Source organism: Miniopterus natalensis, chromosome 1, assembly GCF_054644295.1.
Source record: "Miniopterus natalensis isolate mMinNat1 chromosome 1, mMinNat1.hap1, whole genome shotgun sequence".
In the NCBI taxonomy this organism is placed as follows: Eukaryota; Metazoa; Chordata; class Mammalia; order Chiroptera; family Miniopteridae; genus Miniopterus; species Miniopterus natalensis.
In genome coordinates this window covers 101,140,676-101,167,083 of record NC_142081.1, presented here as the reverse complement: position 1 = coordinate 101,167,083, position 26,408 = coordinate 101,140,676, and the positions used below count along the sequence as shown (strand labels likewise).

The 26,408-nt window shown below is 36.9% G+C and overlaps 1 protein-coding gene across 3 annotated transcripts in view; it reads left to right on the top strand.

Annotated features, from left to right (window-relative positions):
* Positions 1-26,408, top strand: part of LRRC49 (leucine rich repeat containing 49) — a 147,848-nt gene that overhangs the window by 8,105 nt on the left and 113,335 nt on the right. For all 3 annotated transcript variants that reach the window (XM_016201198.2, XM_016201190.2, XM_016201214.2), the window contains 3 exons: positions 3,868-4,071; positions 12,717-12,783; positions 25,165-25,308. In XM_016201198.2, coding sequence (XP_016056684.1) covers positions 3,868-4,071; positions 12,717-12,783; positions 25,165-25,308 — 415 coding nt within the window. The remainder of the gene's footprint in view (positions 1-3,867; positions 4,072-12,716; positions 12,784-25,164; positions 25,309-26,408) is intronic.

Genomic DNA, 26,408 nt, shown 5'->3' with positions numbered 1-26,408 from the left:
TTCTTTTTAGCAATTATCACCCTCTAGCATATTAAATATTTTACTAATCAAGTTTATTATTTGTCTCCTTCTACTAAAATATAAGCTCCACAATCACTGGGAGTTTTTTTCAGTTCTGTATCCCCAGCACCTAGAACAGAGCCTAGGGCATAAAAATTTTTGAACGAATGATTATGTTTAGAACTTGATCTCCATCATTAAATCCAGGCAGGTATCTGCAATAGAATGGTGTATGAAGGATCTCAACCCTACCTTAGTGCTATAGCCAGTAGGGAAACCATCTCTGCTGTGCATTCCTTTATTTTAGAGCATATATAACAGCAAATTGTTAAGCAAACTTCTTAGTTTGGCAGTGCACACCTGACAGCAAATGTTGCGGATCATTTGTATTTGTATTTGTATTTGGGAGAAAGCTCTCTGAAGGGTGTGACATACTGTTTTTTTAGGCAAAGTAACACTTGAGGGCAGTTACTCTCATGACATTTTTGCGGTACTGTTGGTTTTTGAAATTCTCATGCTATCTAACATTTATAACTTTCACAATATATTTTTTTAAGTTTTTCTTTTTAATCCTCATCTGAGGATATGTTTTTATTGATTTTTTTTTTTTTTTGAGAGACAGGAAAGGAGAGGGAGAAGAGAGAGAAACATCAATGTGAGAGGGAAACATTGATCAGTTGCCAACAGGGGATTGAATCTGAAACCTGGGTATGTGCTCTGACCAGGAATTGAACCCGAGAACTTTTGGTGCATGAGATGACACCCAACCAACTGAGCCACACTAACATGGTACTTTCACAGTATTTTTATGTTTTGTTGGATTTTGTGGTAATTTTTATCTCAGTCTTTAAAAGTCCAGCCAAGAATAATATACCTCAGCCCTTTAGTTTCATGTTACTTGAGACTAACAGGAGCCAGTATTTATAAGATTGTGGCATAAGTTAGGCACTTCTGTTGTACCTTGGATGACTCAGGCAGTTGTGAAGATGGTCTTTGGCACATGATGCAAACTTTGATCAAGTGGAGACTCGTTTAACCAGGAAAGTCAGGAACAAGGGAATTGACTCAGCTTCAGAGACTGGTTATGAACTGGCAGGATCACAAAGATGTCAGAGGCTTACACACAATTTTATCAGTACCAGGATGTGCAGTCAGGAAAGGTGGGCTGGCAGAAAGGCATTCAGGGATCATTATTTGAGAGCCAGTGGGTAACAGACCTGATTTTCAAAGGAAGATCTGCCATGCTGTGCTCTTTCTTAGCCAGGAAACTGAGGGGTCAAGAGTAGAATCCAGGCCATGGTTGGGGTGGCTCAATAGGTTAGAACATCCTCCCATACACCAAAAGGTTGCAGGTTTGATTCTGGTCAGGGCACATACCCAGGTTGCAGGTTTGATCCTCAGTAGGGGCACATCTGGGAGGCAACTGAACGATGTTTCTCTCTCACACTGGTGTCTCTCTCTCTCTTTCCCCCTTCTCTTCCCTTTTCCCTCTCTTCCTTCTCTTTTAGAATCATTAAAAACATATCCTTGGATGAAGATTAAAGTTTTTTTTAAAAAAGAGTAGAATCCAGCCCTGAGAAGAAATACTTGGAAGAACTAGGCTCTGACTGTTCTGGAAATTAGTGTAGGCCTGGGGTACCAGGAAGGCAGCTCACCAGCACCTAGTAGGAAATCAGAGGCAAAAGCATTAATGGGGTGGGAGCTGCAGCAACTCAGGGATTTTGTAGGCATAACAAACTCTCCTGGAGAGCATTGGGTAATAACCTAGTATGTGTATGTTTGCTTGTTTTGTTGGATGACAGGGACTTACTTATAGGGTTAAGGGGTGAGCCTTGGAGTTGGGACTTAGTCACTGGATTTGGAACCTGAGAAAGTGACTTTATTTCAAATTGCTGTGGCTTACATAGGAGGTGGGTCAGAGGTTTTTTTTCCCCATCTTAGTGATAATGACCCAAGAATTGGATGAACTAGAAGCTGGGTTATCAGTAAGTTTAACTGTGAGAAATAGGAAGGCTGAAGCAGGAAAAATGAGACAATCTAAGTTTTTTGCTAAACTGATGCACAAAGATATAAATTTTAAACTAGAATACTTATAATTTATAGAACAAAAGTACCAAATGAGGTAGTGTAATTAAGTACATGAAATGAATTCTTTTATATATATTTATATATATATGTATATATATATATTTATTGATTTCAGGGAGAGGAAGTGAGAGGGGGAGAGAGATAGAAACATCACTGATGAGAGAGTCATTGATCAGCTGCCTCCTGCATGCCCCTGACTGAGGATTGAGCCCAAAACGGGGCATGTGCCCTGACCGGGAATTGAACTGTGATCTCCTAGATCCTAGGTCGATGCTCAACCACTGAGCGACACCCGGCCAGGCATGAAATGAATTCTAAATACTAAGCACACATTAAAATAATTAAACTATTATTAAACTATTACCTAATATTTTTTTTCTTCTTTTGAAAACCAATTTCTTCAAGGTCTATATTTTTTTAATCCTCACCTGAGGATTACTGATTTTAGAGAGAGGGAAAGGGGAAAAGAGAGGGATGGGGGGAAGAATATCAATCGGTTGCCTCTTGCACATGCCCTCACCAAGGATCAAACCCACAACCTGGGTGTATCCTAATCTGGAATCGAACCCACCACCATTCGGTGTACAGGATGACTATGATGCTCCAACCAACTGAGCCACACCAGCCGGGGCTTCAGGGTCTGTATTTTAAACATCATATCTTTGTCAACCATTAACATTCAGTTATTACCTTGTGCTAATCGTTTTTTTCTCTTTATGGGGAGGATCTGATCAATCACACAGTTTCACTTATGCTTGTAGACTCTGATATACTTGTTTTAAAGGTTTCATTAACTTGATTTTTACTGAAAGGAAATATTTCTTTTTTTAAAATTTATCTTTATTTTTGAAAGTATTACAGATGTCCCCCTTTTTCCCCACCATGGACCCCCTCCACCTGAAAGGAAATATTTCTAATTAATCTCCCTATTAAAGTTGTTCACACTTTGATCAACAGAACTACATTTTCCTTGAAGACTCTCTTGTGAATCTCAGACCACTTCTATCTGGCCATTTTATTACCCTAGTGGATTCTTAAAGGGCCTTGCACGTATTAACTTCACATGTAATACATCATAACTTTTTGCATAATGGAGGTTTACTGTTTTAAATATAGCTAAAGGCATATGTTGTTAAGGTTTCATCGTGCCTGATAGCATTCTAAATATTCTGTAAAGTTCAAAGTTATTGTTGACCATGTAAACATATACTTAAAACCTAAGTGTACAGAAGTGTTCAATAAAGGATGAAATTGTTTCTATCCAAGTGAACTGTAGGTGGCTGAATTTCTTGCTCCTCCTAAGATATCATCCATCTCAAGAGTTTACAGTTCTATAAGAGAACCTTTTTTATGTCTTTTGTTTGTTTGTTCTTTCTGATGACTTAGTTACCTGGGCAGTCTTTGTATTAGTAGATTGATGGCCAAGGCATTTCTCTGGTTATGTGACATGGCTCTTTGAATAATCTAAACTTCTGTTGCATAAGGCAGTTACATTGAGTGTTTTCTGATGTTAAGTCAATTTTATGTAAAATAATTTATATTGGAGTTTTTTAAAATATAATGAGAACTTAGACTTCATTTTAATAATTACCCTTGTCAAAGTATATTGGCTTTTATATGAACAAATTACAATTAGATCTAGGATGCTTAGTTTATGGAGGCAAGAAGTTCTATTTATCTTTTTCTCATAACATGGGAGCCCAAAGATGCTAATAATATATGTGAGAGGAGGCAGGCTGCCAAATCAGAATCTTATTAACTTTTTAAAATGTCTTTTAGGCAAAAGCTGACTGTATGTCCTGTTATCGATGGGGAAGAACACCTTCGTTTATTGAACTTCCAACACAATTTTATAACTCGAATCCAAAATATTTCTAATCTACGGAGGCTAATATTCTTGGATTTATATGATAACCATATAGAAGAAATTAGTGGGCTTTCTACTCTGAGATCCCTCCGTGTCCTTCTGTTGGGGAAAAACAGGTAACCTTTGTAGAGCAGTTTTTGTTTATTATATTTAGGGCTAATGTTGAGGCCTTTGGTGGTTAGATGGCACCTCAGAACTGAAAAACAGTTAAAGCCTAATAGACTAAGTTTTTGAAAAATTATTTGAATGGATTAAGATTCAGTCATAATTTGTTAAACCAAATAACATTTATTGCATATTTTGTTATTTACATTGCTTTTCAGTGCCATTGCCTGTATGGAAATAAATAGCAGATTTGGCCTTTATGTTTTCTTAGGCTATATATTAAGCATGTGTTCACTTTAGGCATATGTATTTCACTAGTCCTTCTTGCCAGTGCTTGAGTGAGGGTAGATATTTGATACTTAGTAATTGTCAAATTTCTGGTTGATTTTTGTTCAGGAGGAGTTTTCAGTATTTTTTGTTGTTGTTGTTCAAAATATTACAGATGTTCCCTTTTTTCCCCATTGACCTCTTCTCCCTCACACCCACTCCCCACCCCAGGCCTCCACCACACTATTGTCTGTGTCCATGTGTTATGCATATATGCATATAAATTCTTTGGTTAATCTCCCCTCCTACCCACCCACACCCACCTTCCCTCTGAGATTTGTCAGTCTGTTCCATGCTTCTGTGTCACTGAATCTATTTTGTTCATCAGTTTATTATGTTCTTTAGATTCCACATATAACTGAGATCATGTGATATTTGTCTTTCTCTGCCTGGTTTATTTCGCTTAGGAGAATTTTCTCCAGGTCCATCCATACTGTCCCAAAGGGAATGAGATCCTTCGTCTTTACAGCTGCATAGTGTTCCATGGTATAAATGGCCCACAGCTTTTTATTTTTTAAATATAACTTTATTGATTCCAGAGAGAGGAAGGGGAGGAGAGAGAGAGAGAAACATCAATGCTGAGAGAGTCATCATTGATCGGCTGCCTCCTGCATGCCCCAGACTGGGGTTCAAGCCTGCAACCTGGGTATGTGCCCTGACGGGGAATCAAACCGTGATCTCCTGGATCCTAGGTCTATGCTCAACCACTGAGCCATGCCCAGCCTGACGTCCCACAGCTTTTTTATGCACTCATCTACTAATGGGCACTTGGGCTGTTTCCAGATCTTAACTATTGTAAATTTTGCTGCCATGAACATAGCGGTGCATATATTCTTTCTGATTAGTGTTTCATGATTCTTAGGATATATTCCGAGAAATGAGATCACTGGGTCAAAAAGCAGTTCCATTTCTAATTTTTTGAGGAACCTCCCTACTGTTTTCCATAGTGGCTGCACCAGTCTGCATTCCTACCAGCAGTGTACCAGGATTCCCCTTTTTCCACATCCTTGCCAGCACCTGTCATTTGTTGATTTGTTGATGGTAGCCATTCTGACAGGTGTGAAGTGATACCTCATTGTTGTTTTAATTTGCATCTCTCTGGTGATTAGTGGCTTTGAGCATTTTTTTCATATGTCTCTTGGCCATCTTTATGTCCTCTTTGAAGAAATGTCTATTCAAGTCCTTTGCCCATTTTTAAATTGGATTGTTTGTCTTCCTCTTGTTGAATTGTATGAGTTCTTTGTACACTTTGGAAATTAGCCCCTTATCAGATGTATCCTTGGCAAATATGTCCTCCCATACCGTGGGTTTCCCTTTGTATTTTGAGACTGATTTCTTTTGCTGTGCAGAAGCTTTTTAGTTTGATGTAGTCCCATTTGTTTATTTTTTCTTTAGTTTCTCTTGCCCTAGGAGATGTATCAGTGAAAATTCCACTATGTGAGATGTCTGTGACTTTACTGCCTATGTTTTCTTTCAGGATTTTTATGGTTTTGTGACTTATACTTAAGCCTTTTATCCATTTATTTATTCTTGTGTATGGAGTAAGTTGGTGATCTAGTTTCATGTTTTTGCATGTATCTGTCCGATTTTCCCAATACCATTTATTGAAGAGACTGTCTTTACTCTATTGTATGTTCTTGTCTTCTTTGTCAAATATTAACTGACCATAATGGCATGGGTCCATTTCTGGGGTCTCTGCTTTGTTCCATTGATCTATATGCCTGTTGTTGTACCAATACCAGGCTGTTTTGATTACAGTGGCTTTGCAGTATAGTTTGATATCCATTAAAATGATCCCTCCAACTCTGTTCTTCTTTCTCAAGATGGCTGGGGCTATTTGGGGTCTTTTTTGGTTCCATATAAATTTTTGGAATATTTGTTCTAGCTCTGTGAAATATGCTGTTGGTATTTTAGTAGGAATTGCATTGAATCTATAGATTGCTTTGGCTAGTATGGACATTTTAATGATATTAATTCTTCCAGTCCATGAACATGGTATATGCTTCCACTTGTTTATATCTTCCTCTATTTCTTTTTTCAGTGTTCTATAGTTTTCTGAGTACAGGTCTTTTACATCCTTGGTTAAGTTTATTCCTAGATATCTTATTTTTTAGTTGCAATGGTAAACGGTGTTTCTTTTTTTAGTTTTCCTGTCTGAGAGTTCATTGTTGGTGTACAAAAATGCCATTGATTTTTGCATGTTAATTTTATATCCAGCTACCTTGATGAATTCCTTTATTAAATCTAGTAGTACTTTGGTCGAGTCTTTAGGGTTTTCTATGTTATCTGCAGATAATGACAGTTTTACTTCCTCCTTTCCAATTTGGATACCTTTTATCTTCCTGTCTGATGACTGTGGCAAGGACTTCCAGTATTACGTTAAATAAGAGTGGTGAAAGCAGACAACCCTGCCTTGTTCCTTTTTTTAAGGGAAATGGTTTTAGTTTTTGACCATTGAGTATCATGTTAGCTGTAGGTTTGTCGTGTATAACCTTTATTCTGTTGTGTGTTCCCTCTATTCCCACTTTGCTGAAAGTCTTTATCACAAATGGTTGCTGGATTTTGTCGAATGCTTTTTCTTCATCTATTGATTTGATCATATGATTTTTGTCCTTCATTTTGTTTATGTGGCGTATCACGTTTATTGATTTGCGAATATTATACTAGCCTTGCATCCCTGGAATAAATCCAACTTAATCATGGTGTATGATCTTTTTAATGTATTGCTATATCTGGTTTGCTAGTATCAGTATATATTTAAGATTACATCCTATGTGAACTTCTCCAGTTCTTTTTATAAGGCTCTGTTATGTTGTGCAGCTACACAATTCCTGAAAAATTTCCTTCAGATTTGCTCATGAATTTTCTCTCCATTCTGCTTTACTGAATAGCTTTTGCAATGCCTAGAAAGAGAAGCTTTTTGACAAAATCCAAAAATGATTTTTATATTATCAACTGATAAAGTTTAGATATGGCATTATACCCAAGCTTGGTTCCCTTCCAACGGTCTTCCCTTCCCCTCCCCCCATAGCACGGATCTTGCATTACCTCTTTATTCTTATTTGCCAGCAGTAATATAAGGTACTTTTTCCAAGATCATGTCCCAGAGTTCTAGGGTCTAATCTGTTCTCTGTGGTTTCTGTCCCTGTTTTTCAGTGACATTGTAACTCTCCTTTTCTAGTTTTAAACTTGGTATCTAGAGCTGCTCCTGGTTTCTAATGTTTTGAATCATCTTTCAGTCTACTCTCTTTTCCTGTGCCTCAAAGACACCAGTGTATTGGATCTTTTAAATCTTTTTAAAGGTCTCTTTGCTCCTCTAACTCTCCAGGGCCTACTGGTCTTCTCTATATTCTTACCATTGTTAAGTAAAAGCAATCTAATGCAGTCTTTTTTTTGTCTCCCTTCTACTCCTCCATCCTTTTCTTTGTTCACTTGCTTTGTGTCATATTTTACTTTAATTTTCCCATAAAGAAAAAAGCTGTTATTCAAGTTCTTGAATAAAAAAGAAAGTGAGCAGAAGACAACTTTCCACATTCTCTGGCGTGTTCCTGAAGTATCAGTACAATGCAAAGCTGATCCCTAAAACATATACCTAGTGCACTTCAGCTAGCTAACTTCATCAAGGGAAGGGGCCCGTGAGTCTTGAAGATGCAAATCTATCCTGAGGCAATACTTTCATGACAATTAGGCAAACCTGGCTGAGGAGTGCTGGAGAAGAGAGAAGCACGCCTGCCACCTTGTGCCCTCATGTTTGTCTTAGATGACTTGTTGCCCCTGCTGCTCAAGTCCAGAAATTTTCTCCCTCCCACATTGCGAAGCACTGCACTGTCTTGTAGTCCGAGGCAGTGGAACCATATATGAAAATCTAGGGCAACCAGATGCCTCTAACTTCAAATAGCTCCAACAGATACTTCTGCTGAAAAACTAGAAAGGCCCTGCTATGCTCTGTGTGAAGTTTACATTGCTACTAACGAACTCCCAACCCCTCTGTGTGATGTTGCTATTGAAGTTCTTGCCACCTAACTCTTCTGCTTTCTGTATCCTCTGCTTATCCATGTGAGATCTTCTGGTGTCCCTTATGGTCACGGGCTAATGAATAGAACTTCTGTGCATTTTCTTTTGATCACCAAGGACTGCATATAAAATTTTCCACCAGACCCTGGGATTCCATATTCCTTTCCTTTTGATTGCTTGAAGGTTCCCACTTTGGATTTGTCTCTGACACCTGAAAAGCCTAGCTTTCATATAGATCTGAAGAGGGGGCTTGTTCTGCCATCAGTAGCATAATGCCGCCTGAAGAACAGGCTGCCATATATCCCTAGAGTTCTGTAACTACTGAAGCGATAGCCAAGCCTTGTCTTTTTCTAGTTTCAGTTTTGCTCAATGGGAGAACTTTTAAAAATGAACATAAGAAAATCTCTCAGGCCACATTGGTGTTAATGTAAAAATTTTCTTGGGAACTGACTAGGATTCTGCAAATTCCTCACATCAGCACCTAATCTGACCATGGCCTCTTAGGTCAACTGATACCTTCATCTGCCTCTGAATTCTTTAGAATTGTATGTTTTTATGTCATTTCAGGTCCTGGGGGTGTATGGCAAAGGCAATTCATGAGAACAAGACAGCAAGATGTTTAGTTGGTTTTGAGTTTAACTGACTGAGCAACTTGCCTATTTTTCTTCCTATTCATCTGGGCAATCAGAATCTGAAGTGAGAGTCCTGAAGCCACTGTGTGTCAAAGCTAAGAGAGTGCTTGAAATCACAACAGACTAGGACTGTTTTACTGCATAGCCTGACAGTATGTGAGGCCTTGGTGGAGTTCTTTGGGAAGACCTGTTGTACATGTAGGTTTCTGGGGTGGGAGTGCCTTACACGTGCCCAGAGTTTCTGGTCAATACAGAAACAGATTACACTGGTCCTCCAAATCAGAGAAATATGGGCTGGGACAATCTCCATCATTCCTCTTGTATAATTTCCAATATCTTAAAGATGTAATTCTCATACAAATAGATAGTAACACCAGGACAGTTTTTTAATTAACACATTGGTGAGGAAACCAGTAGGATGACAGAGTTGGTTCAAAGGAGGATAAGAGAAACTGGCATCTAGTCAATGAAAAATGAAGGATGCTGGAATAGGATTGTTAAGTTATAAAACAGGTTATCTTTCATATTAGACAAATAGATTGTATTTCTACTTGACAAAAATTGTACATCAGTTTTCTACAAGTTAGTATATATCTTTCCAGGATTTGGGTTCTGATCAGTACTGAATAGTCAGATACTTCTCAGGTGGGCTTGTTGACAGTGCTCTGCTATGACATTGAAAGGACCAGTAGTCATCTCTTTGCCTTCTTTTCAAGGTGTGGTTATCAACATCAAGTTGCACCCTTTTTTCTATATTCACATATCACAGTTTAATAACATTGTTTTTATACTATGTGTTTTTCACTTAAATATTTATATTTTATTACTTATGTTTTCCCATGTCATTAAATGTTTTTTGAAAATACAGTTTTTAAGAGCTGCATAATCCATATGAGTATATATGTAATAATTTACTTATTTTCTTTTTAATATATCTTTATTGACTTTAGAGAGAGGAAAGGAGAGGGATAGAGAGATAGAAACATCAATGATGAGAGAGTCATTGATCGGCTGCCTCCTGCATGCCCCCGACTGGGGATTGAGCCCACAACCCGGGCATGTGCCCTGACTGGGAATCGAACCCTGATCGCCTGAATCCTAGGTTGACGCTCAACTGCTGAGCCATGCCCGGCTGGGCTACTTATTTTCTTTTTGCTAGACATTTCCGTTATGCACTGTTTTGCTATAATGCTGTGATGAATATTCTTGTCCATAAATCTTGGTCTGCATCTGATTATTTTCTTGGAATAGGCTTTAGTATTTTTTATTAGGTAGGTGAGTTTACCCTCATAAAGCTGGGAATTGAGATTTGATAAGTATGTCTATATTTTAGGGCATTATTTCTCAAAATGTGATCCCTGGACAGCACCATCAGCATTACCCAAGAACTTATTGGGAATGCAAATATTTGACCCCTGTCGCAGAAACTCTGGAGGTGGGGCTCAGCAAGCTATATTTTAAGCTATATTTTATCAAGTCCTCCAGATGATTCTGATACACATAGAAGTTTGAGAACCACTGTTTTAGGGAATGTGAGCTTAGGAGTATAAAAGAATTGAATAAAAGACTTCTCTAATAGCTCTGAGGTCCGCTTGCTATTAGAAAGCATGGCTCTCTCCTAAGCCATATTATTATGGCACTGTAATTTTCTTGAACTGTTGTAGGTATTTCCAGAGCAAAATAGGCAGAGGAATAATTTTGTTCAAAGTTTTATCTGTTTGCCCATCTGCTTTGGCTGCTATTATTATTGTTATTATTAATATTGGCTATTATTATTAGAGAGATTTAAGTGTCAGATAAGATAGTATTAAATTTCTGACTGTGGGTGAAGGCTAATAAAGGATTCCAAAGAGTTTGGAAGGATGTTAATGGTTTGGATGTGTTCAGGGCGTAGGCTGCTTCCCAGGAAAAGAGCACATTCTGCCAGTAAAATGGTGAGAGAGAGGAGACTGATGAGTTTGTGGTCATAAAGGAGTGGTGTATGGGTGTGTGTGTGTGTGTGTGTGTGTGTGTGTGTGTGTGTGTGTGAGAGAGAGAGAGAGAGAGAGAGAGATAAGGGAGAGAGGGAGAACTACAACCACACTGTGATGGTACATGATGGGTATATAATAAATATATTTGAAAGTTAAGTTGTATTGAATTTGTTGTGGTGATATAATCTGGATTTGGCAATTATGGAAGATGGGTGAGGTCAAATGGAGATAGAAATTCATGAAGTTTAAGTTTGCATTATGTTTACATGGTGATCAGCATATATGAAGTTTCAAGGAGTGATCTAGGTTCTGGAAACATTCAGAAGGAGGAAGCAGTTCTTTGAGGCAGTAAACGATGGCAACGGAAATAAATAGTGAAAGGAAAATGATACTGTAGATGGACTGAGTGAATTTTCTTTTTACCCTTCCTGTGCCATTGCCCCTGTCTGTTAAATAATGGTAGTAGGAGAAAGTACACTCTTTCGGAGGGAGGGCAATAGCAGGCAAGTGGGATTGTTTTGTTTTGTTTCCTTTGTTAGAAGAGCCCAGTTAGAAGCAGCTGGACGGGTTAGGTAGCCCTAGGAGACAGGAATGAAGGAGACAGTTGGTAGGCCCAAAGCTTAGGGAATATAAGAGGGTATATTTTGGAGATAAAATTCTGTGCTTTTTAATTTATAGCAACATTTCAGCTTTTCAAAAATTGTTAAATAAAAAATTCCAGATAAATATTCACAAACTGAGTAAGTCCAGTAGAAAACATTTAGGTGATGTTCATTTTGTCTCTGTGGTAAATAATCCTGCTATGAATAATCTTGTATGTAAAACTCATCTGTTTAGTTATATGTTCACTCATTCATTAAACAAATATTTACTGTGTGCCCTGTTGGCACCAGCACTGTCATGAGTCCGGGCAATAGAGAACATGTCATCGTTTCTGACCTCTTGAAGTTCACATTTTGGTTAGAAGAAGGAGAATGTAAAAAAGTAAACACATGAATAATATAATTTTAGGCAAGGATAAGCGCATTGACGCCAGTTAAAGCAGGAGAAGGAAAGAGTAATGGGGACAGGAAGAGAGCTATTTTTGATAGGTCATCTGGACAGGCCATTCTGAGAAGATATTGGGGTTGAGATCTGGATTATGTGAAGGTGTGAGCCATGTGAAGTCCTGGGGAAAGAACATTAACAAAGAAGTAAGAGCAAGGGTAAACAGCCCCAGCAGAAATGGAGTTGTGAGGATAGAGACTGCGAGAGAGCCCCAGATACTGGAGCAGAAGCAGCGAGTGAGCCTGAGCGTGGTGGGAGACGAGGCTGGAGGGAGAGTCAGCAGCAGATAGACGGCAGGGCCTTGAGGGCTGAGGTAAGGAGTTTGGACCGTATTCTGAGGTGAAGGGAGCTGCTGTGAGTCAGTGCCTTGCCTAAGGTTCTTAGAAGAATTTCTCTTTTCTAAAGATATGACTTTTAAGCTGGGGGACGTTTCTTCAAGTAGGACTGCATATTTAACAATACAATTAAATTGATGGGAGGTATGTTTTTATTTAATATATATAATTATATATAATCTGTATATTTATATAAATAGATATAGCTCTTTCTACATCTGTATGTAATTTATAGGGAATAAATTAAAATGAGTTATGCCTTAGCATATTTTGATTTATAATAGATGTGATACTTCCACATTTCTACTCTACTTATTCTGATTTTCAGAATCAAGAAAATCTCAAATCTGGAGAATCTAAAAAGTTTGGATGTCTTGGACCTTCATGGAAATCAGGTATTGTAAAAGCCTTTTATTTTTTCCCTCTTTGAAAAAAATTCCAGGAAATTTGGCATTGTAAAAGTTTTAAGAATTATACTTATGCTGAATTTTTCAAGAGTTACTTTACTGATTCACTGAAATGTTAAGCTTATTTATATAAGATTTAGTAATTCCTTGCAATAAATGATATATAAAGCATTCAAAATCCTTATAGTTAGGACAATTTTGTTTCTTATTTAGTCTTTTATTAGCTTATTTTTAAAATATACATTATCCAACACCAACCCAAGAACTAGACTATTACTAGTGATTTTCTTTTACTTAGGTGTTCTTCCTTTATTTCTAGATAATCACTCTTTTGGATTTCACATTTCTCGTTCCTTTTTGAGTTATTTTTAGTTGGTTTTATTACATATATGTATGCCTAAATAATATATCATTTAGTAGTGCTGTCTTTTAATTTAAAAAAGGTATCATAGGGTTATCATCTAGTTTTCTCTTTTCAGATACATCTTTTTGGAATTCATCTTTTTTATTAAGTAGTTGCAGCTTATTCATTTTCACTGTTGGATTTTCCATGGTCATGGTTAGACGAAAACTTTTTTCTCTAGTTTATTATTGATAGATATTTGGGTTGTTTCCTTTTCTCTCTCTCTCTCGTTTCTTTTTGGGAATAGTACTTCTAAGAATGTTCTTGTACATGCTTCTGCCATATTCCATATGTACTCTACAGTATATATCTAAAGGTGACATTGATGGGTTAGGTTATTTAAGTGTCTAACTTTAAAAGATAATGCTAGATTGTTTTCCGAAGTGGTTGTATCAGTTTATACTCCCACCAGTACTACATAATAGATCCTGTTACTTCACATCCTTTTCAGTATTTAAAATTGTCAGACTTCTTAATTTTTGCCAATGAAATGTTTATAGTGCCTCCTTGTGGTTTTAATTTACATTTTCCTGATTACTACATAATCTGGGCTCATTACTCAGTTCAGTCAATCTGTCCACCCCCATATCTGTCCATCCTAATTTCTCTGTCTGATTGGTTATGTTCCCCCTCCTTGTTCTTTTCTCTCAGAACATCTTGGCTGTTTGTTTGTTTTTTAACCCTTTGCTCTTCCATTTACGTTTTAATTTTTGAAATGTGAGTATTTATTTAGGAATAGCTACATGAGCAGAAGATGAAGCCTCTCCTGAGGTGGTAAATGGACATTCTGGGATGATCCAGGAGTCCTTGTGTGTTGATGAACAAGATCTGCCACTGCCAGTTGCAGTCAGTCAGGTGCAGACCTCAGTAGATCTCTCTAGGCGCTCTAAGCTCTAAGCGCCTAGAGAGATCTACTGATCTCTAGTCCCAGTCATTTTGATGAAAAGCTAATATAATTAATAAAAACCTTGATAGATCTAGATAGGCCACATCTGCTAGGTTCTAATCTTGTGCCAGCCCCATCTGTGTGTCTGTCTGTGTGTACACCTTATGGGAGGAGTGTTGGTAGCCTGTTCTGCAGGCTGGTTAATGTCTCTAATAGAGGGGAAGTTGCCCAGTTAGATGGTGGTTGAAGGGACAGAGGAATTAAAGAGTTTTGTCAGTAGGAGAAAAACATTTGCAAAAGCATTGAGACTAAAAACAACATGGTAAGATTTTTTTACTGCTAGAGAATTTAGCAGGTGTTGAGGAACAGTGAGATGAGGTAAGAGAGGTAGGTAGAGGCCAGATTGTGGAGAACTTTGTGTGTCATACTAAGGAGTTGCTATTTTTTCTTGTAGTCCACTATTCTAAAAACTATCCATTACTATAAGTGAAACATTTTATCATAGGAATATTTTATTGTTTATTTAAAAATGTGTATATGAGAAATAAATATGTGTTTTTCACATTATATACTTTTAGAATTCATGGGTATTACCCAAGGTCTATAAGAGCACCTGATAAATGAATAACATATCACTTGATCTGTATATTATGTCTAGGAATTATTTACCAACCATTAGATGGATGAAAAGTGCTGTATTCCTTGTTAGATGGCCTGTGTTATGTGTCTTACAATTTCAGCATGTTTGTGATATTTTGTGTTTTAAGATTAAACATTCAGCCGTAAGAAAGGATGAAATACTGTCATTTGCTGTAACATGGATGGACCTTGAGAATATTATGCTAAGTGAAATAAGTCAGTCAGGAAAAGCTAAGAACCATGTGATTTCACTCATGTGGGATATAAAACTGAAACTCGTGGATACAAATTGCAGTGCGGTGGTTGCCAGAGGGAAGGGGGTAAGGGGTGAAAGAGGTCTTAATATATGGTGATGGGAGAAGATATGACTTTGGGTGGTGGGCACACAGAGCAATATACAGATCTTGTAATATAGAAACCCACACCTCAAACCTGTAAGTTCATATTAACCATTGTCACTCCAATGAATTTAATAAAATATCAAACTAAAAAAAAAAGATTAAACATTCATACCACACAAATTATTTCCCAAGGATCTATAACATGAAGAAGTAAGTTATGGAAGCGTGGAACAACAGACGGAGGAATCTCAGAGGAATGGGGGGAGGGACGGTGGGAAGAGATAAACCAAAGAACGTGTATGTATATATGCGTAACGAATAGACACAGACAATAGTGTGATGGGCCTGTGTGGGGGTGGGGGGGGAACAGTGTGGAGGGTGTCAGTGGGTGAAGAAAAGGGGACATCTGTAATACTTTCAACAATAAAGATAAGTTGTAAAGCTATATATAATCCCACTGAAGGAAAGAAAAAAAAAAAGTATGTTTTAAATGAAAATCTGAGTTTTGTTTCAAAATATTGAAATCCAATAACCAAAAATTTGGAGTATTTCAAAGCAAAGACAGTCTTGGTGACTTTAGGTTTTTAAAAAATCAGGAGATAAACTATTAAAGATGAAACAATGTCCAACTCTAAAAAAAATAGCATCAGGTAGTTAAAAAAAAACTAAAAGAAAATTACGTGCATAATTTTTGTCTTTTGAATTTATGTCTGTTGGAAATAAAAATGACACTTGGTGTACACTGTAAAAATGTATTTGGTTTATGGATGTGAAAACATTCTGAGGAATGATAGTAGTGTTCAAGAAATAGACTGGGGAGTGGAACGAGATGGAGGGAGGTGAGGCTGGAGACAGAACAGTTGAGTCTAATTCAGTAATCTTGGTGGGAAGTGATAATGGCTTGAACTGAAGTAATAGCAATAGGGACATAATAACTATTAAAAAAATAGAAATATGCAGATTTAGCCATTGGTTATATGTGAGTAGTGAAGAGTTCGTGGGGATGTGGGAGGCTGACTCTCCATTTCTGAGCTAAATTTTTCCGGTCTACTAGAAGTTGTTTTCTTGGTAGGTACCTGCTTTATCGTGGACACAGATGTGCTTCAAGAAAAATCTGTTCTTTCAGTGACATCTTTTCCTCTGGGGAGAGCTTGCCCTTTCTGTGATTTCTTGCCTGAAAGCAGACATTTACCCTTTCAGTATTGCTGAGTAGGAAGGTTGTTTTTATCCAGACAGAGCAGTCTGGGTTACTCATAGAAAAAAGTTAAGAAGGGAGTATCCAGCTTTCCTAGTTGTATTAAGAAGCTCTGCAGTCTATCTTGGGACCCTTTCTCTGATCAGCGTGACCCATGATTGGGCTTTCTAACATTCCCATCATCTCTTCTTCTTGCTGTGAAGTTTATTCACTAATCAGGAACTATGCTCTCATCCTGTATGCTTGTGACTTTATGCATGGCTCCAACAAGTAGCAGACAATTTTCTAAAAGAAACACCCTAAGATTATTAGCAGAAGGGAGAAGACACCCTATGCAGGTCATACAACAATTGTGCCACTTTATTCTATATATTTAGGTCTCTCTTGAGCTCAAGATAGTTTTATATTATATATTTAAATATATATCCACTTATATTTGTTACATCTATATTGTCTATCTTCCATATCCTTATACTATCTTTGATTTTTCCTCTATTTCTCCTTCATATTTTAGGAGAATTTCTCAAGCTTATGCTTGACATGAATTGATTTTCTACAGTGTCTATTTTGCTTTTTTCTGATTCCATTCATTTGTAATTCTGTTACCTATTTAGTTTTGAAATAGTTTTGTCTAAGGTTTATTATTCAGTTCTGATATCTGCAAATACTGATAACCTTATTTCTTCTTTTACAATTTTTATTTAATTTATTTTCATTTTACATTAGTTCAACCAAAAATCTTAGGACAAATTTTAAAGCATGCTCAGATGTTATCTTTATATATTACTGAATTTGCAGTAAGCAGATTTAGGTTTCTCCTCTCAAACCTATATAGAATCTAGATAGTATTTCTTGAATGTAAGAGAAATAACAACATATAAATTGGATTATAAATCTAAAAAGGTTTTTTAGCCAACATCTGCTTTGAAGTGTTATCTAAATAGTTTCAAATAATACTGTAATGACAGTATAGATGAGAAAATCTCTAGTCATTGTGAAATGTATTTTTTTTAATGTTCAGAAGAAAAGTGTTATGTGTATGACTCATTGTCACTTAAGTATGTTACATTGAAAGGTTGATAACATCCCTGCAAGGCCCCTTACTTACTTCTGTGTCATGTAGAAACTCATCCCATTGTGCTATGCTTGCGATAGATATTACAATAGTGGGGCTTATCATATTGAGCTCTCATCACCTCATGGGTTTAGTTTTTTTTTCAAATCCTCACTCGAGGGCATGTTTTCATTGATTTTAGAGAGAGAAGAAGGGGGAGAGAGAGAGAGAGAAATATTGGTCAGTTGCTTCCCATATGTGCCCCAACCAGGGATCGAACCTGATACCTAGGTATGTGCCCTGACTGGAAATCAAACCCTCAACCTTTTGGTGTATGGACAATGCTCCAACCAACTGACCCACCTGGCCAGGGCTCATGGGTATAGTTTTTACTTACCCTCACCTTACTGTGCAACTCTAACTCCTTTGCTGCAGTTCACTGCTTACGTGCACATGCATACTCCATGATTCAAGTCCTCTTTTTCTAAACAGTTAGTGTCCACCAGTTCCATCCTGACTATACATTATGTGTCTCCTAAGTACTCCCACTAGTGGTGACTATCTATCCTCACCCTTCCCTGGGGATCCTAGTTCTTTGAATCCTTTCCATTTAAACTCTTGACTGCTCTCAGGATGCTTCATTATAAATGAAATTCACAAGGGAACTTGGTATCATTTTTTTTCCTTGTCTTTTCTTTTAGAGGATGGTCTTGCTGGGTCAAAACATTGTGAGCTAATGGCATGGTCTCACAGTAAGTTTCTATTGGGCAGGTAGTATATATACTTCTTGCCACCTTCATGGGACCAGACACAGTGTTAGGCACTTAGAGATGCCCCAAATGGTGGACTTTTTGATTATTCGATAAAATTGACTTCAAATATATACTATGGTCAAATTATAAAATATGTTCCTTCAGTTAATTTTTACAAGTTAAATGACTTGATAATATCTACAAAAGCAGGAATTAGAAGTAGATTTTTATTTTATTATTTACTTAAACCAGCTTTATTTTTATTTTTTAAATTAAATTTATTGGGATAACATTGGTTAATAAGATATAGGTTTTAAGTGTACAGTTCAATGGTGCATAATCTGTATGTTGCATTGTGTGCCCACCACCCAAAGTCAAATCACCTTCCGTCACCATATATTTGGCCCACTTTACCTTTTACTACCCCCACCCCCTTCCCTCTGGTAACCACCATACTATTGTCTGTGTCTATGAAGTTCAGTTTTATATCCCACATATGAGTGAAATTATATGGTTCTTAGCTTTTTCTGACTGACTTAGTTCCCTTAGTATAATATTCTCAAGGTCATGTCACAAATGGCAGTATTTCATCTTTTCTTATGGCTGAGTAGTATTCCATAGTATATATGTACCACATCTTCTTTATCCAATCAATCATCTATTGAAGGACACTTTGGTTGTTTCCATGTCTTGGCCACGGTGAATACTGCAATGAACATAGAGGTGCATATATCTTTACAAATACATGTTTTCACATATTTTGGGTAGATACCCAGAAGAGGGATTGCTGGGATATATGGTAGCTCTATTCTTAATTTTTTGAGGAGCCTCCATACTGTTTTTCCATAGTGGCTATACCAGTGTACATTCCCATCAGCAGTGAATTGAGGGCTCCCTTTTCTTGACAACCTCTCCAGCACTAGTTATTACTTGTCTTGTTGATAATAGTCATTCTAACAACTGTGAGGTGGTATCTCATTGTAGTTTTAATTTGCCTTTCCTAGTGAAGTTGAACATCTTTTCCATTTGTATCTTCCTGGGAGAGGTGTCTGTTCAGGTCCTCTGTCCATTTTTTAATTGGATTGTTTTGGATATTAACCCTTTGTCAGAACTGTTTTTTGCAAATACCTTCTCCCATTCTGTTGGTTGCCTTTTGGTTTTGTTGGGGTTTCTTCTGTTGTGCAGAAGATTTTTAGTTTGATATAGCCCCATTCATTTATTTTTGACTTGATCTCCCTTGCCTTTGGGATCAAATTCATAAAATGTTCTCTACAACCAATGTTCATAAGTTTAGTACCTATGGTTTCTTCTATATAATTTATTGTTTCAGATCTTATATTTAGGTCTTTGATCCACTTTGAATTAATTTTTTGTACATGGGGACAAACTGTAGTATAGTATCATTTGCATGAAGAAAACCACATCTTTTGCATGTGGTTTTCCAATTTCCCCAGCACCATTTATTGAAGAGAATTTCATTTGTCCATTACATATTTTTGGCTCCTTTGTCAAAAATTATTTCCCATGTACATGTGGTTTTATTTCTGGGGTCTCAGTTCTGTTCCATTGGTCTGTGTGTTTGTTTTCATGCCAATACCATGCTGTTTTGATTATCATAGCTCTATAGTATAATTTGAAGTCAAGTGTGCTACCTTCAGTTTTGGGTTTTTTTCTGAGATTTGCTTTGGCTGTTTGGGGTCTTTTGTGGTCCCATACAAATCTGATGATTTTTTGGTTTTATTTCTTTTAAAAATGTCATTGAGATTTTTATGGGAATTGCATTAAATCTGTATATTGCTTTGGGTAATATGACCATTTAAACTAAGTTGATTCTTTCAATCCATGAACATAGACTCTCTTTCCATTTCATTGTGTCTTTTTCAAACTCTTTTAATAAAGCTTTGTAGTTTTCAGTATATAGGTCCTTCACATCCTTTGTTAAGTTTATTTCTAGGTATTTTATTCTTTTTGTTGCAATTGCAAAAGGAATTGTTTTTTTCATTTTTTTCCTGAAGTTTTATTGTTAGTATACAGGAAGGCAGTGCAATTTTGTACATTGATTTTGTATCCTGCAACTTTACTGTATTTGTTTATTGTTTCTAATAGTTTTTTGGTGGAGTCTTTAGGCTTTTTTACTTACAGAATCATGTCATCTGCAAAAAGTCACCCTTTTACTTCTTCACTCCCAATTTGGATGCCTTTTATTTCTTTCTCTTGCCTTATTGCTCTGGCTGGGACTTCCAGACTATGTTGAATAAGAGTGGTGAGAGTAGGCATCCTTGTTTTGTTTTTTATCTTAGAGGGAAAGCTTTCGTTTTTTCACCACTGAGTATGATATTAGCTGAGGGTTTGTCATATACGGCCTTTATTATGTTAAGGTACTTTCCTCCTGTACCTATCTTATTGAGTGTTTTAATCATATACGGATGTTGTATTTTATATGCTTTTTCTGCATCTATTGATAAGATCATATGATTTTTATTCTTCATTTTGTTGATATGGTATAGTACATTGATCGATTTGTGTATGTTGAACCATCCTTATGCTCCTGGAATGAACCCCACTTGATTGTGATGTTGTTGTTTTTTTAATGCATTGTTGTATTCAGTTTGCTAGTATTTTGTTTAGGATTTTTAAAAAATATAGATATCTTTATTGATTTCAGAGAGAGGAAGGGAGAGCGAGATAGAAACATCAATAATGAGAGAATCATTGATTGGCTTCCTCCTGCACGTCCCACATTGGGAATTGAGCTCACAACCGGGGCATATGCCCTGACCGGGAATCAAACAGTGCTTGCCTGGATGATAGGTCGATGCTCAACCCCTAAGCCATGCCAGCTGGGCTTGTTCAGGATTTTTGGCTCTGTATTAATCAGAGATATTGGTCTGTAGTTTTCTTTTTTGGCGTTATCCTTGCCAGGTTTTGGTATCAGGGTTATGTTGGCCTCATAAAATGTGTTAGGAAGTATTGTTTCTTCCTCAGTTTTTTGGAAGAGTTTGAGAAGGATAGGTATCAGATCTTCTTTGAATGCTTGGTAGAATTCAGTAATGAAACTATCTGGTCCTGGGCTTTTATTTTTTGGGAGGTTTTTGATGGTTGTTTCAATTTCCTCACTGTTGATCCATCTATTTAGATTTTCCAAGTCTTCATGATTCAGTCTAGGAAAGTTATGTATTTCTAGGAACTTATACTTTTCTTCTAGGTTATTGAAGTTGGTGGCATATAGTCTTTCATAATATTCTAGTGTGATCCTTTGTATATCTGTGATGTCTGTGATATCTTCTCTTTCATTTCCGATTTGTTTATGAGTCTTTTCTCTTTTTTCCTTAGTGAGTCTAGCCAAGGTTTTGTCAATTTTATTAATCTTTTCAAAGAATCAGCTCTTTGTTGTATTAATTTTTTGTATAGTCTTTTTGTTCTCTATTTTATTCAATTCTGCTCTAGTTTTTATTATTTCCTTTTTTCTTGCTGCCTTTGAGCTGCTTTTGTTCTTCTTTTTCTAGTTCTTTAAGATGTAGTGTTGGGTTGTTCACTTCGGATTTCTCTTGTTTCTTGAGATAGGCCTGTAATGATATAAACTTTCCTCTTATTACTGCTTTCACTGCATCCCAGAAGTTTTTTTATATCGTATTGTTATTCTCATTTGTTTCTCTATATTTTTGGCCTCACCGTTTATTTCTTCTTTAACCCAGTTATTTTTTAGTAGTATGTTGTTTAATCTCCACATATTTGTGGGGGGGTTTTACTTCCTTTCTACAGTTGATTTCTAATTTCAAAGCATTGTGGTCAGAGAATATGCTTAGTATGATTTCAATCTTCTTAAATTTGTTAAGGCTAGGTTTGTGTCCCAAGATATGGTTTGTCCTTGTTCCATGTGCACTAGAAAAGAATGCATATTTGGTGTTCTGAGATGAAAGGCTCTGTACATATCGATTATGTCCACTTGGTCTAATGTGTCACTTAAGGCCTATATTTCTTTTCTTTTTTAAAAAATACATTTTTATTGATTTTAGAGAGAGAGAAAGGGAGAGGGATAGAGAGATTTCTGAAACATTGATGTGAGAGACACACACATGGATTGGCTGCCTCCTGCACACCCCCTACTGAGGATCGAGCCCGCAACCTGGGCATGTGCCCTGACTAGAAATCGAATTGGTTCATGGTTTGACGTTCAACCACTGAGCCACACCGGCCAGAAGGCCGATATTTCTTTATTGATTTTCTGTTTGGATGATTGATCTAGAACTGTCAGTGAAGTTTTTAGGTTCCCTACTATGATTGTGTTTTTGTCATTTTATCCCTTTAGTTCTGTTAGTAGTTGCTTTATATATCTCAGTGCTCCCTGATTGGGTACATATATATTGAGAAGTGTTATGTCTTCTTGAGGTAATGTCCCCTTTATCATTATAAAATATACATCTTTGTGTCTTGTTACCTTTGTTATCTTGAAATCTATTTTATCAGATATAAGTATGGCTACACCTGTTTTTCTATGTCTGTTATTTGCTTAGAGATTAATTTTTCACCCTTTCACTTTGAATCTATTTTTGTCTTTGCAGCTTAGATGTGTCTTTTGAAGGCAGCATATGGTTGGGTTTTGGTTTTGATCTAATATGCTACTCTTTACCTTTTTATTGGTGAATTAAGTCCATTTACATTTAGGGTAATTATTGATGTATGAGGTTTTTCTGTAGCTGTTTTATCTTGTTTTCTGGTAGCTCTGTGCCTCCATTGGTTCTTTTCATTTATGTTTCTGTTTGGTGGTATTCCATACTTTTTTCCTCTTTCCTCTTTTTTTAAGTTATGTGTTTCAGTTTGGGGGGGTTTTGGGGTATGGTTACCATTAAGTTTATGAAAAAGAAATTTCATATATACAGTAGTCCTTTTTTTTAATGCATCTGATCTCTATCCTCCTTTGCAAATTGGGACCTCTATCCCTTCTCCTTTTATGTTACTGTTGTCACAAATTATTTGTTTCTGCTGTAAGTTTGTTAGGATCTTACTCATAGTGTTGTGAGTTTATATTCTTTGTATCAGGTAGAATAACCCCCTTGAGCATTTCCTACAATGGAGGTTTTCTGGTGATAAATTCCCTCAGCGTCTGTACATCTGGAAAAGTCTTTATTGCTCCTTCATATTTAAAGGATAACTTTGCTGGATCTATTATTCTTGGCTGGTAGTTTCTCTTTCAGTAGTTTGAATATTTGCTTCCACTCTCTTCTGGCTTGTAGAGTTTCTGCTGAGAAGTCAAATGATATCCTAATAGGCTTTCCTTTATAGGCTATTTTCTTCTTTTCCCTGGCTGCCTTGATAATTCTTTCTTTGTCATTAATTTTGACAGTTTTAATACAATGTGCCTTGGAGAAGGTCTTTTTGGATTGAGGTAATTAGGTGTTCTATTCCCTTCTTGGATTCAACAATCTAGCTCTTCACATAGGTTTGGGAAGTTCTCATCAACTATTTGTTTGAATAGGCTCTCAGTTCCATACTGTCTTGCTCTTTTTCTGATATGCTTATTTTTATTACATTGCTTTCTGATGGAGTCAGATAGTTCTTGTAGGGCTCTTTCCGTTTTTTTTTAATGCGCATGTCTCTCTTCTTCCCTCTGTGTTATTTCTAGATTTTTATCTTTGATATCACTAATTCTTTTCTCATCTGATCAGCTCTACTTCCTGTGCTCACTAGTTCATTCTTAATCTCTTTTATTGAATTCCTCATCTCCAGAATTTCAATTTGGTTCTTTTTTAAAGCCTCTATCTCTTTGGTAAAGTACTCATTTTGTTTGTTTATTTGTTTTTGGATTTCATTAAACTGCCTCTCTGTTTTCTTGCAGCTCATTGAGTTTTTCAGAACTGCTATCTTGAATTCTCTGTCATTTAAATAACATATTTCTATGTCTTTGTTATTTTGTGGGGAATTTTCATTTTCATTCTGAGATGCCTCATTACTTTGGTTACTTATGGTATTTGATGAATTCCTTCTCTGTGTAGGCATCTATGTATAAGTTTTCTAATAGATTGATATGAAGAAGTATTTCTATTGTTTTCCAGTAGGTGGCTCTGAATCACAAGTTTTTTAGCTCTCTTGCACTTCTCTTGGTTTTCAGATCTCCATGGGGTGATAGAAAATGGCCTGTGTTCCCTGGGAATGTGGGCGCCTCCCCTGTGATCCAGTTACCCAGGTCCCAGGGGACTAACCTTGCGGGGGAACTCTTTGGGCAGTGGAGCTCCAAATCCGTGAAATCCAGTGTTGTCTCCCATGGCCAGATGTTGTCAGCAGTGCAGCCTCATTGTGTGGGGGCTGGGTGAGCTGGGGGAACCTGGCCAACTTTTTTGTTGCTCTGCCCTGGCAATGGCAACCAGTGTACCTTCGCAGCATCCCCCCGGTACTTCCACCAGACCCTGGCATTAGTAGCAGAGTGTACCTTTCACTCAGGGAAAAAGTGTTTCTGTAGTACCAGTTCTCAGGTTTGCAGAAAATGTTTTCTGCATTCCCAAATGAAGGGTGAGGGGAGGGGAGCTCTTGGTGGTTAAGGGAAGGCAGCCAGGCTCCATGGCCAAACAACTGTGGCTGTACCACTGTGCTTTGTCCCTGCCCAGGTCACTGGGCTCAGCCACAGCTTGCACTGCCCAGTCCTACAGGAATGCTGACTAAATCTTTCCTCCTCTGGGTTGAAGGGAGTGCCATACACAACCTGATTCCTCTTCTCTCTGTGCTGAGCCCCTCAATGAGATTCTGGCTGCAAGGCTGAGTCTGTGGCTCCTTTGAGTTCTACTCCTTTCTCGCCTCTCCGGTTCGCTCCCACTTGCCCACCTTTAAATGTTTCAATGCTCGGATCTCAGATGTGTTTGTGAGTTGAGCAGGGAATCCTTTGTTGAATTATAGCTGTTCAAATTGTTGAAACTTCAAGGGGAGAAACCAAGGGGATCTCTCACGCTGCCGTTCCTCTGATGTCACTGAGATAGGAAATAGAGCTTTAGATGTTTTCATATAAACTAGCCCCTTAGTCCAATGGCTGTATATTTAATTTTTAGTTTTTACAACATACATATCTGGGATTTATGCATGCTAATCATTCCTTCCTCATCTTTAACAGATTGCCAAAATTGAAAATGTCAATCATTTGTGTGATTTGAGAGTTTTAAACCTTGCCAGGAACCTTTTAAGTCATGTTGATAATCTTAATGGGCTGGATTCACTAACGGAACTTAACCTACGACACAATCAAATCACTTTTGTGGTGAGTATTAAAATGGAATCCATGTGTGATTCCTGGCCTTTCCTTTAGGGAAATGAAATAAATGTTATAGCATTGCTTTATGCAAAGTAAGCAGCTAAGGTAATTCTTTTTTATTCTGAATTTAAATTGTGGACATCATTAAGCTCTATATTTTTTTTGTTTGGGAAGTATTAAAATGTTTTCCATTTTAAAAGATAAATATAAAGTTGAAAACAGAATAGAAATATTATCAGTAAGTGAATCATCTAGTGTAAATGTATACTGAATCCTTTCCTGTTTTGTCATGTGTATAGAATTAATAAGAAGTTTATTAATGATTGAATGTTGATGAATTGCTCCACCAAGAGGGAAGAACTGAGGAGGTTTAGGGCTCTGAAGACATACATAAACATCATATTCTTTGCAATTTTTAAATAGGCATCAGAGGCCTAGTTCTGGTCTTAGCTTCATCTCTTATTACCTGTGTGACCTCGGGTAAATCACTTTAACTGTGTAAGCCTCAAGTTTATTTTTCTCTAAAATAAGGGCATTGGGCTAGATTTTTTTCTAGGGTCCTTTTTGTCTTTTTGATTCTGAAAAAAGACATAAAGATGGAAGAGAACTGGCATGTGAGCAGGAGGAAAAAGGTGAGCATTGTGGGGACAAAATTACAGACAGGTGAGTCTGGAACCCTGAAAATGCTCTTTGTCAGGTTTATAGTTTTACTCAAATTCATCAATTAAAAACAGCTAACCCTCAGGTATTTTCTATTGGGAATATGTAAAGAGCATTAGAAATACGGATTTCAGCTATATGATATGTATAGGTCAAACAGACTTCTAATGATTAATAAAAACATTATTTGTTCTTTTAACAACTTTCCTTTGTTTATATGCAATAGAAAAACTATGTTAGGCTCTCTCTGGATACCATTTAAGCACTTTCAAAGGCACAATCTAACTCAACTTTTTCAAGACATTGAGTTCCTTTGTAAAGAATTAAGTGTACCATAAGTGATACAGCTAAAAAGGCTGGGGGATAGATGATGGATTATCTCTAGGCCTCATTGTACAGACTGATTTCATTTTTAAGTTTTCACAGAAGATTAGAGCCATGTAATG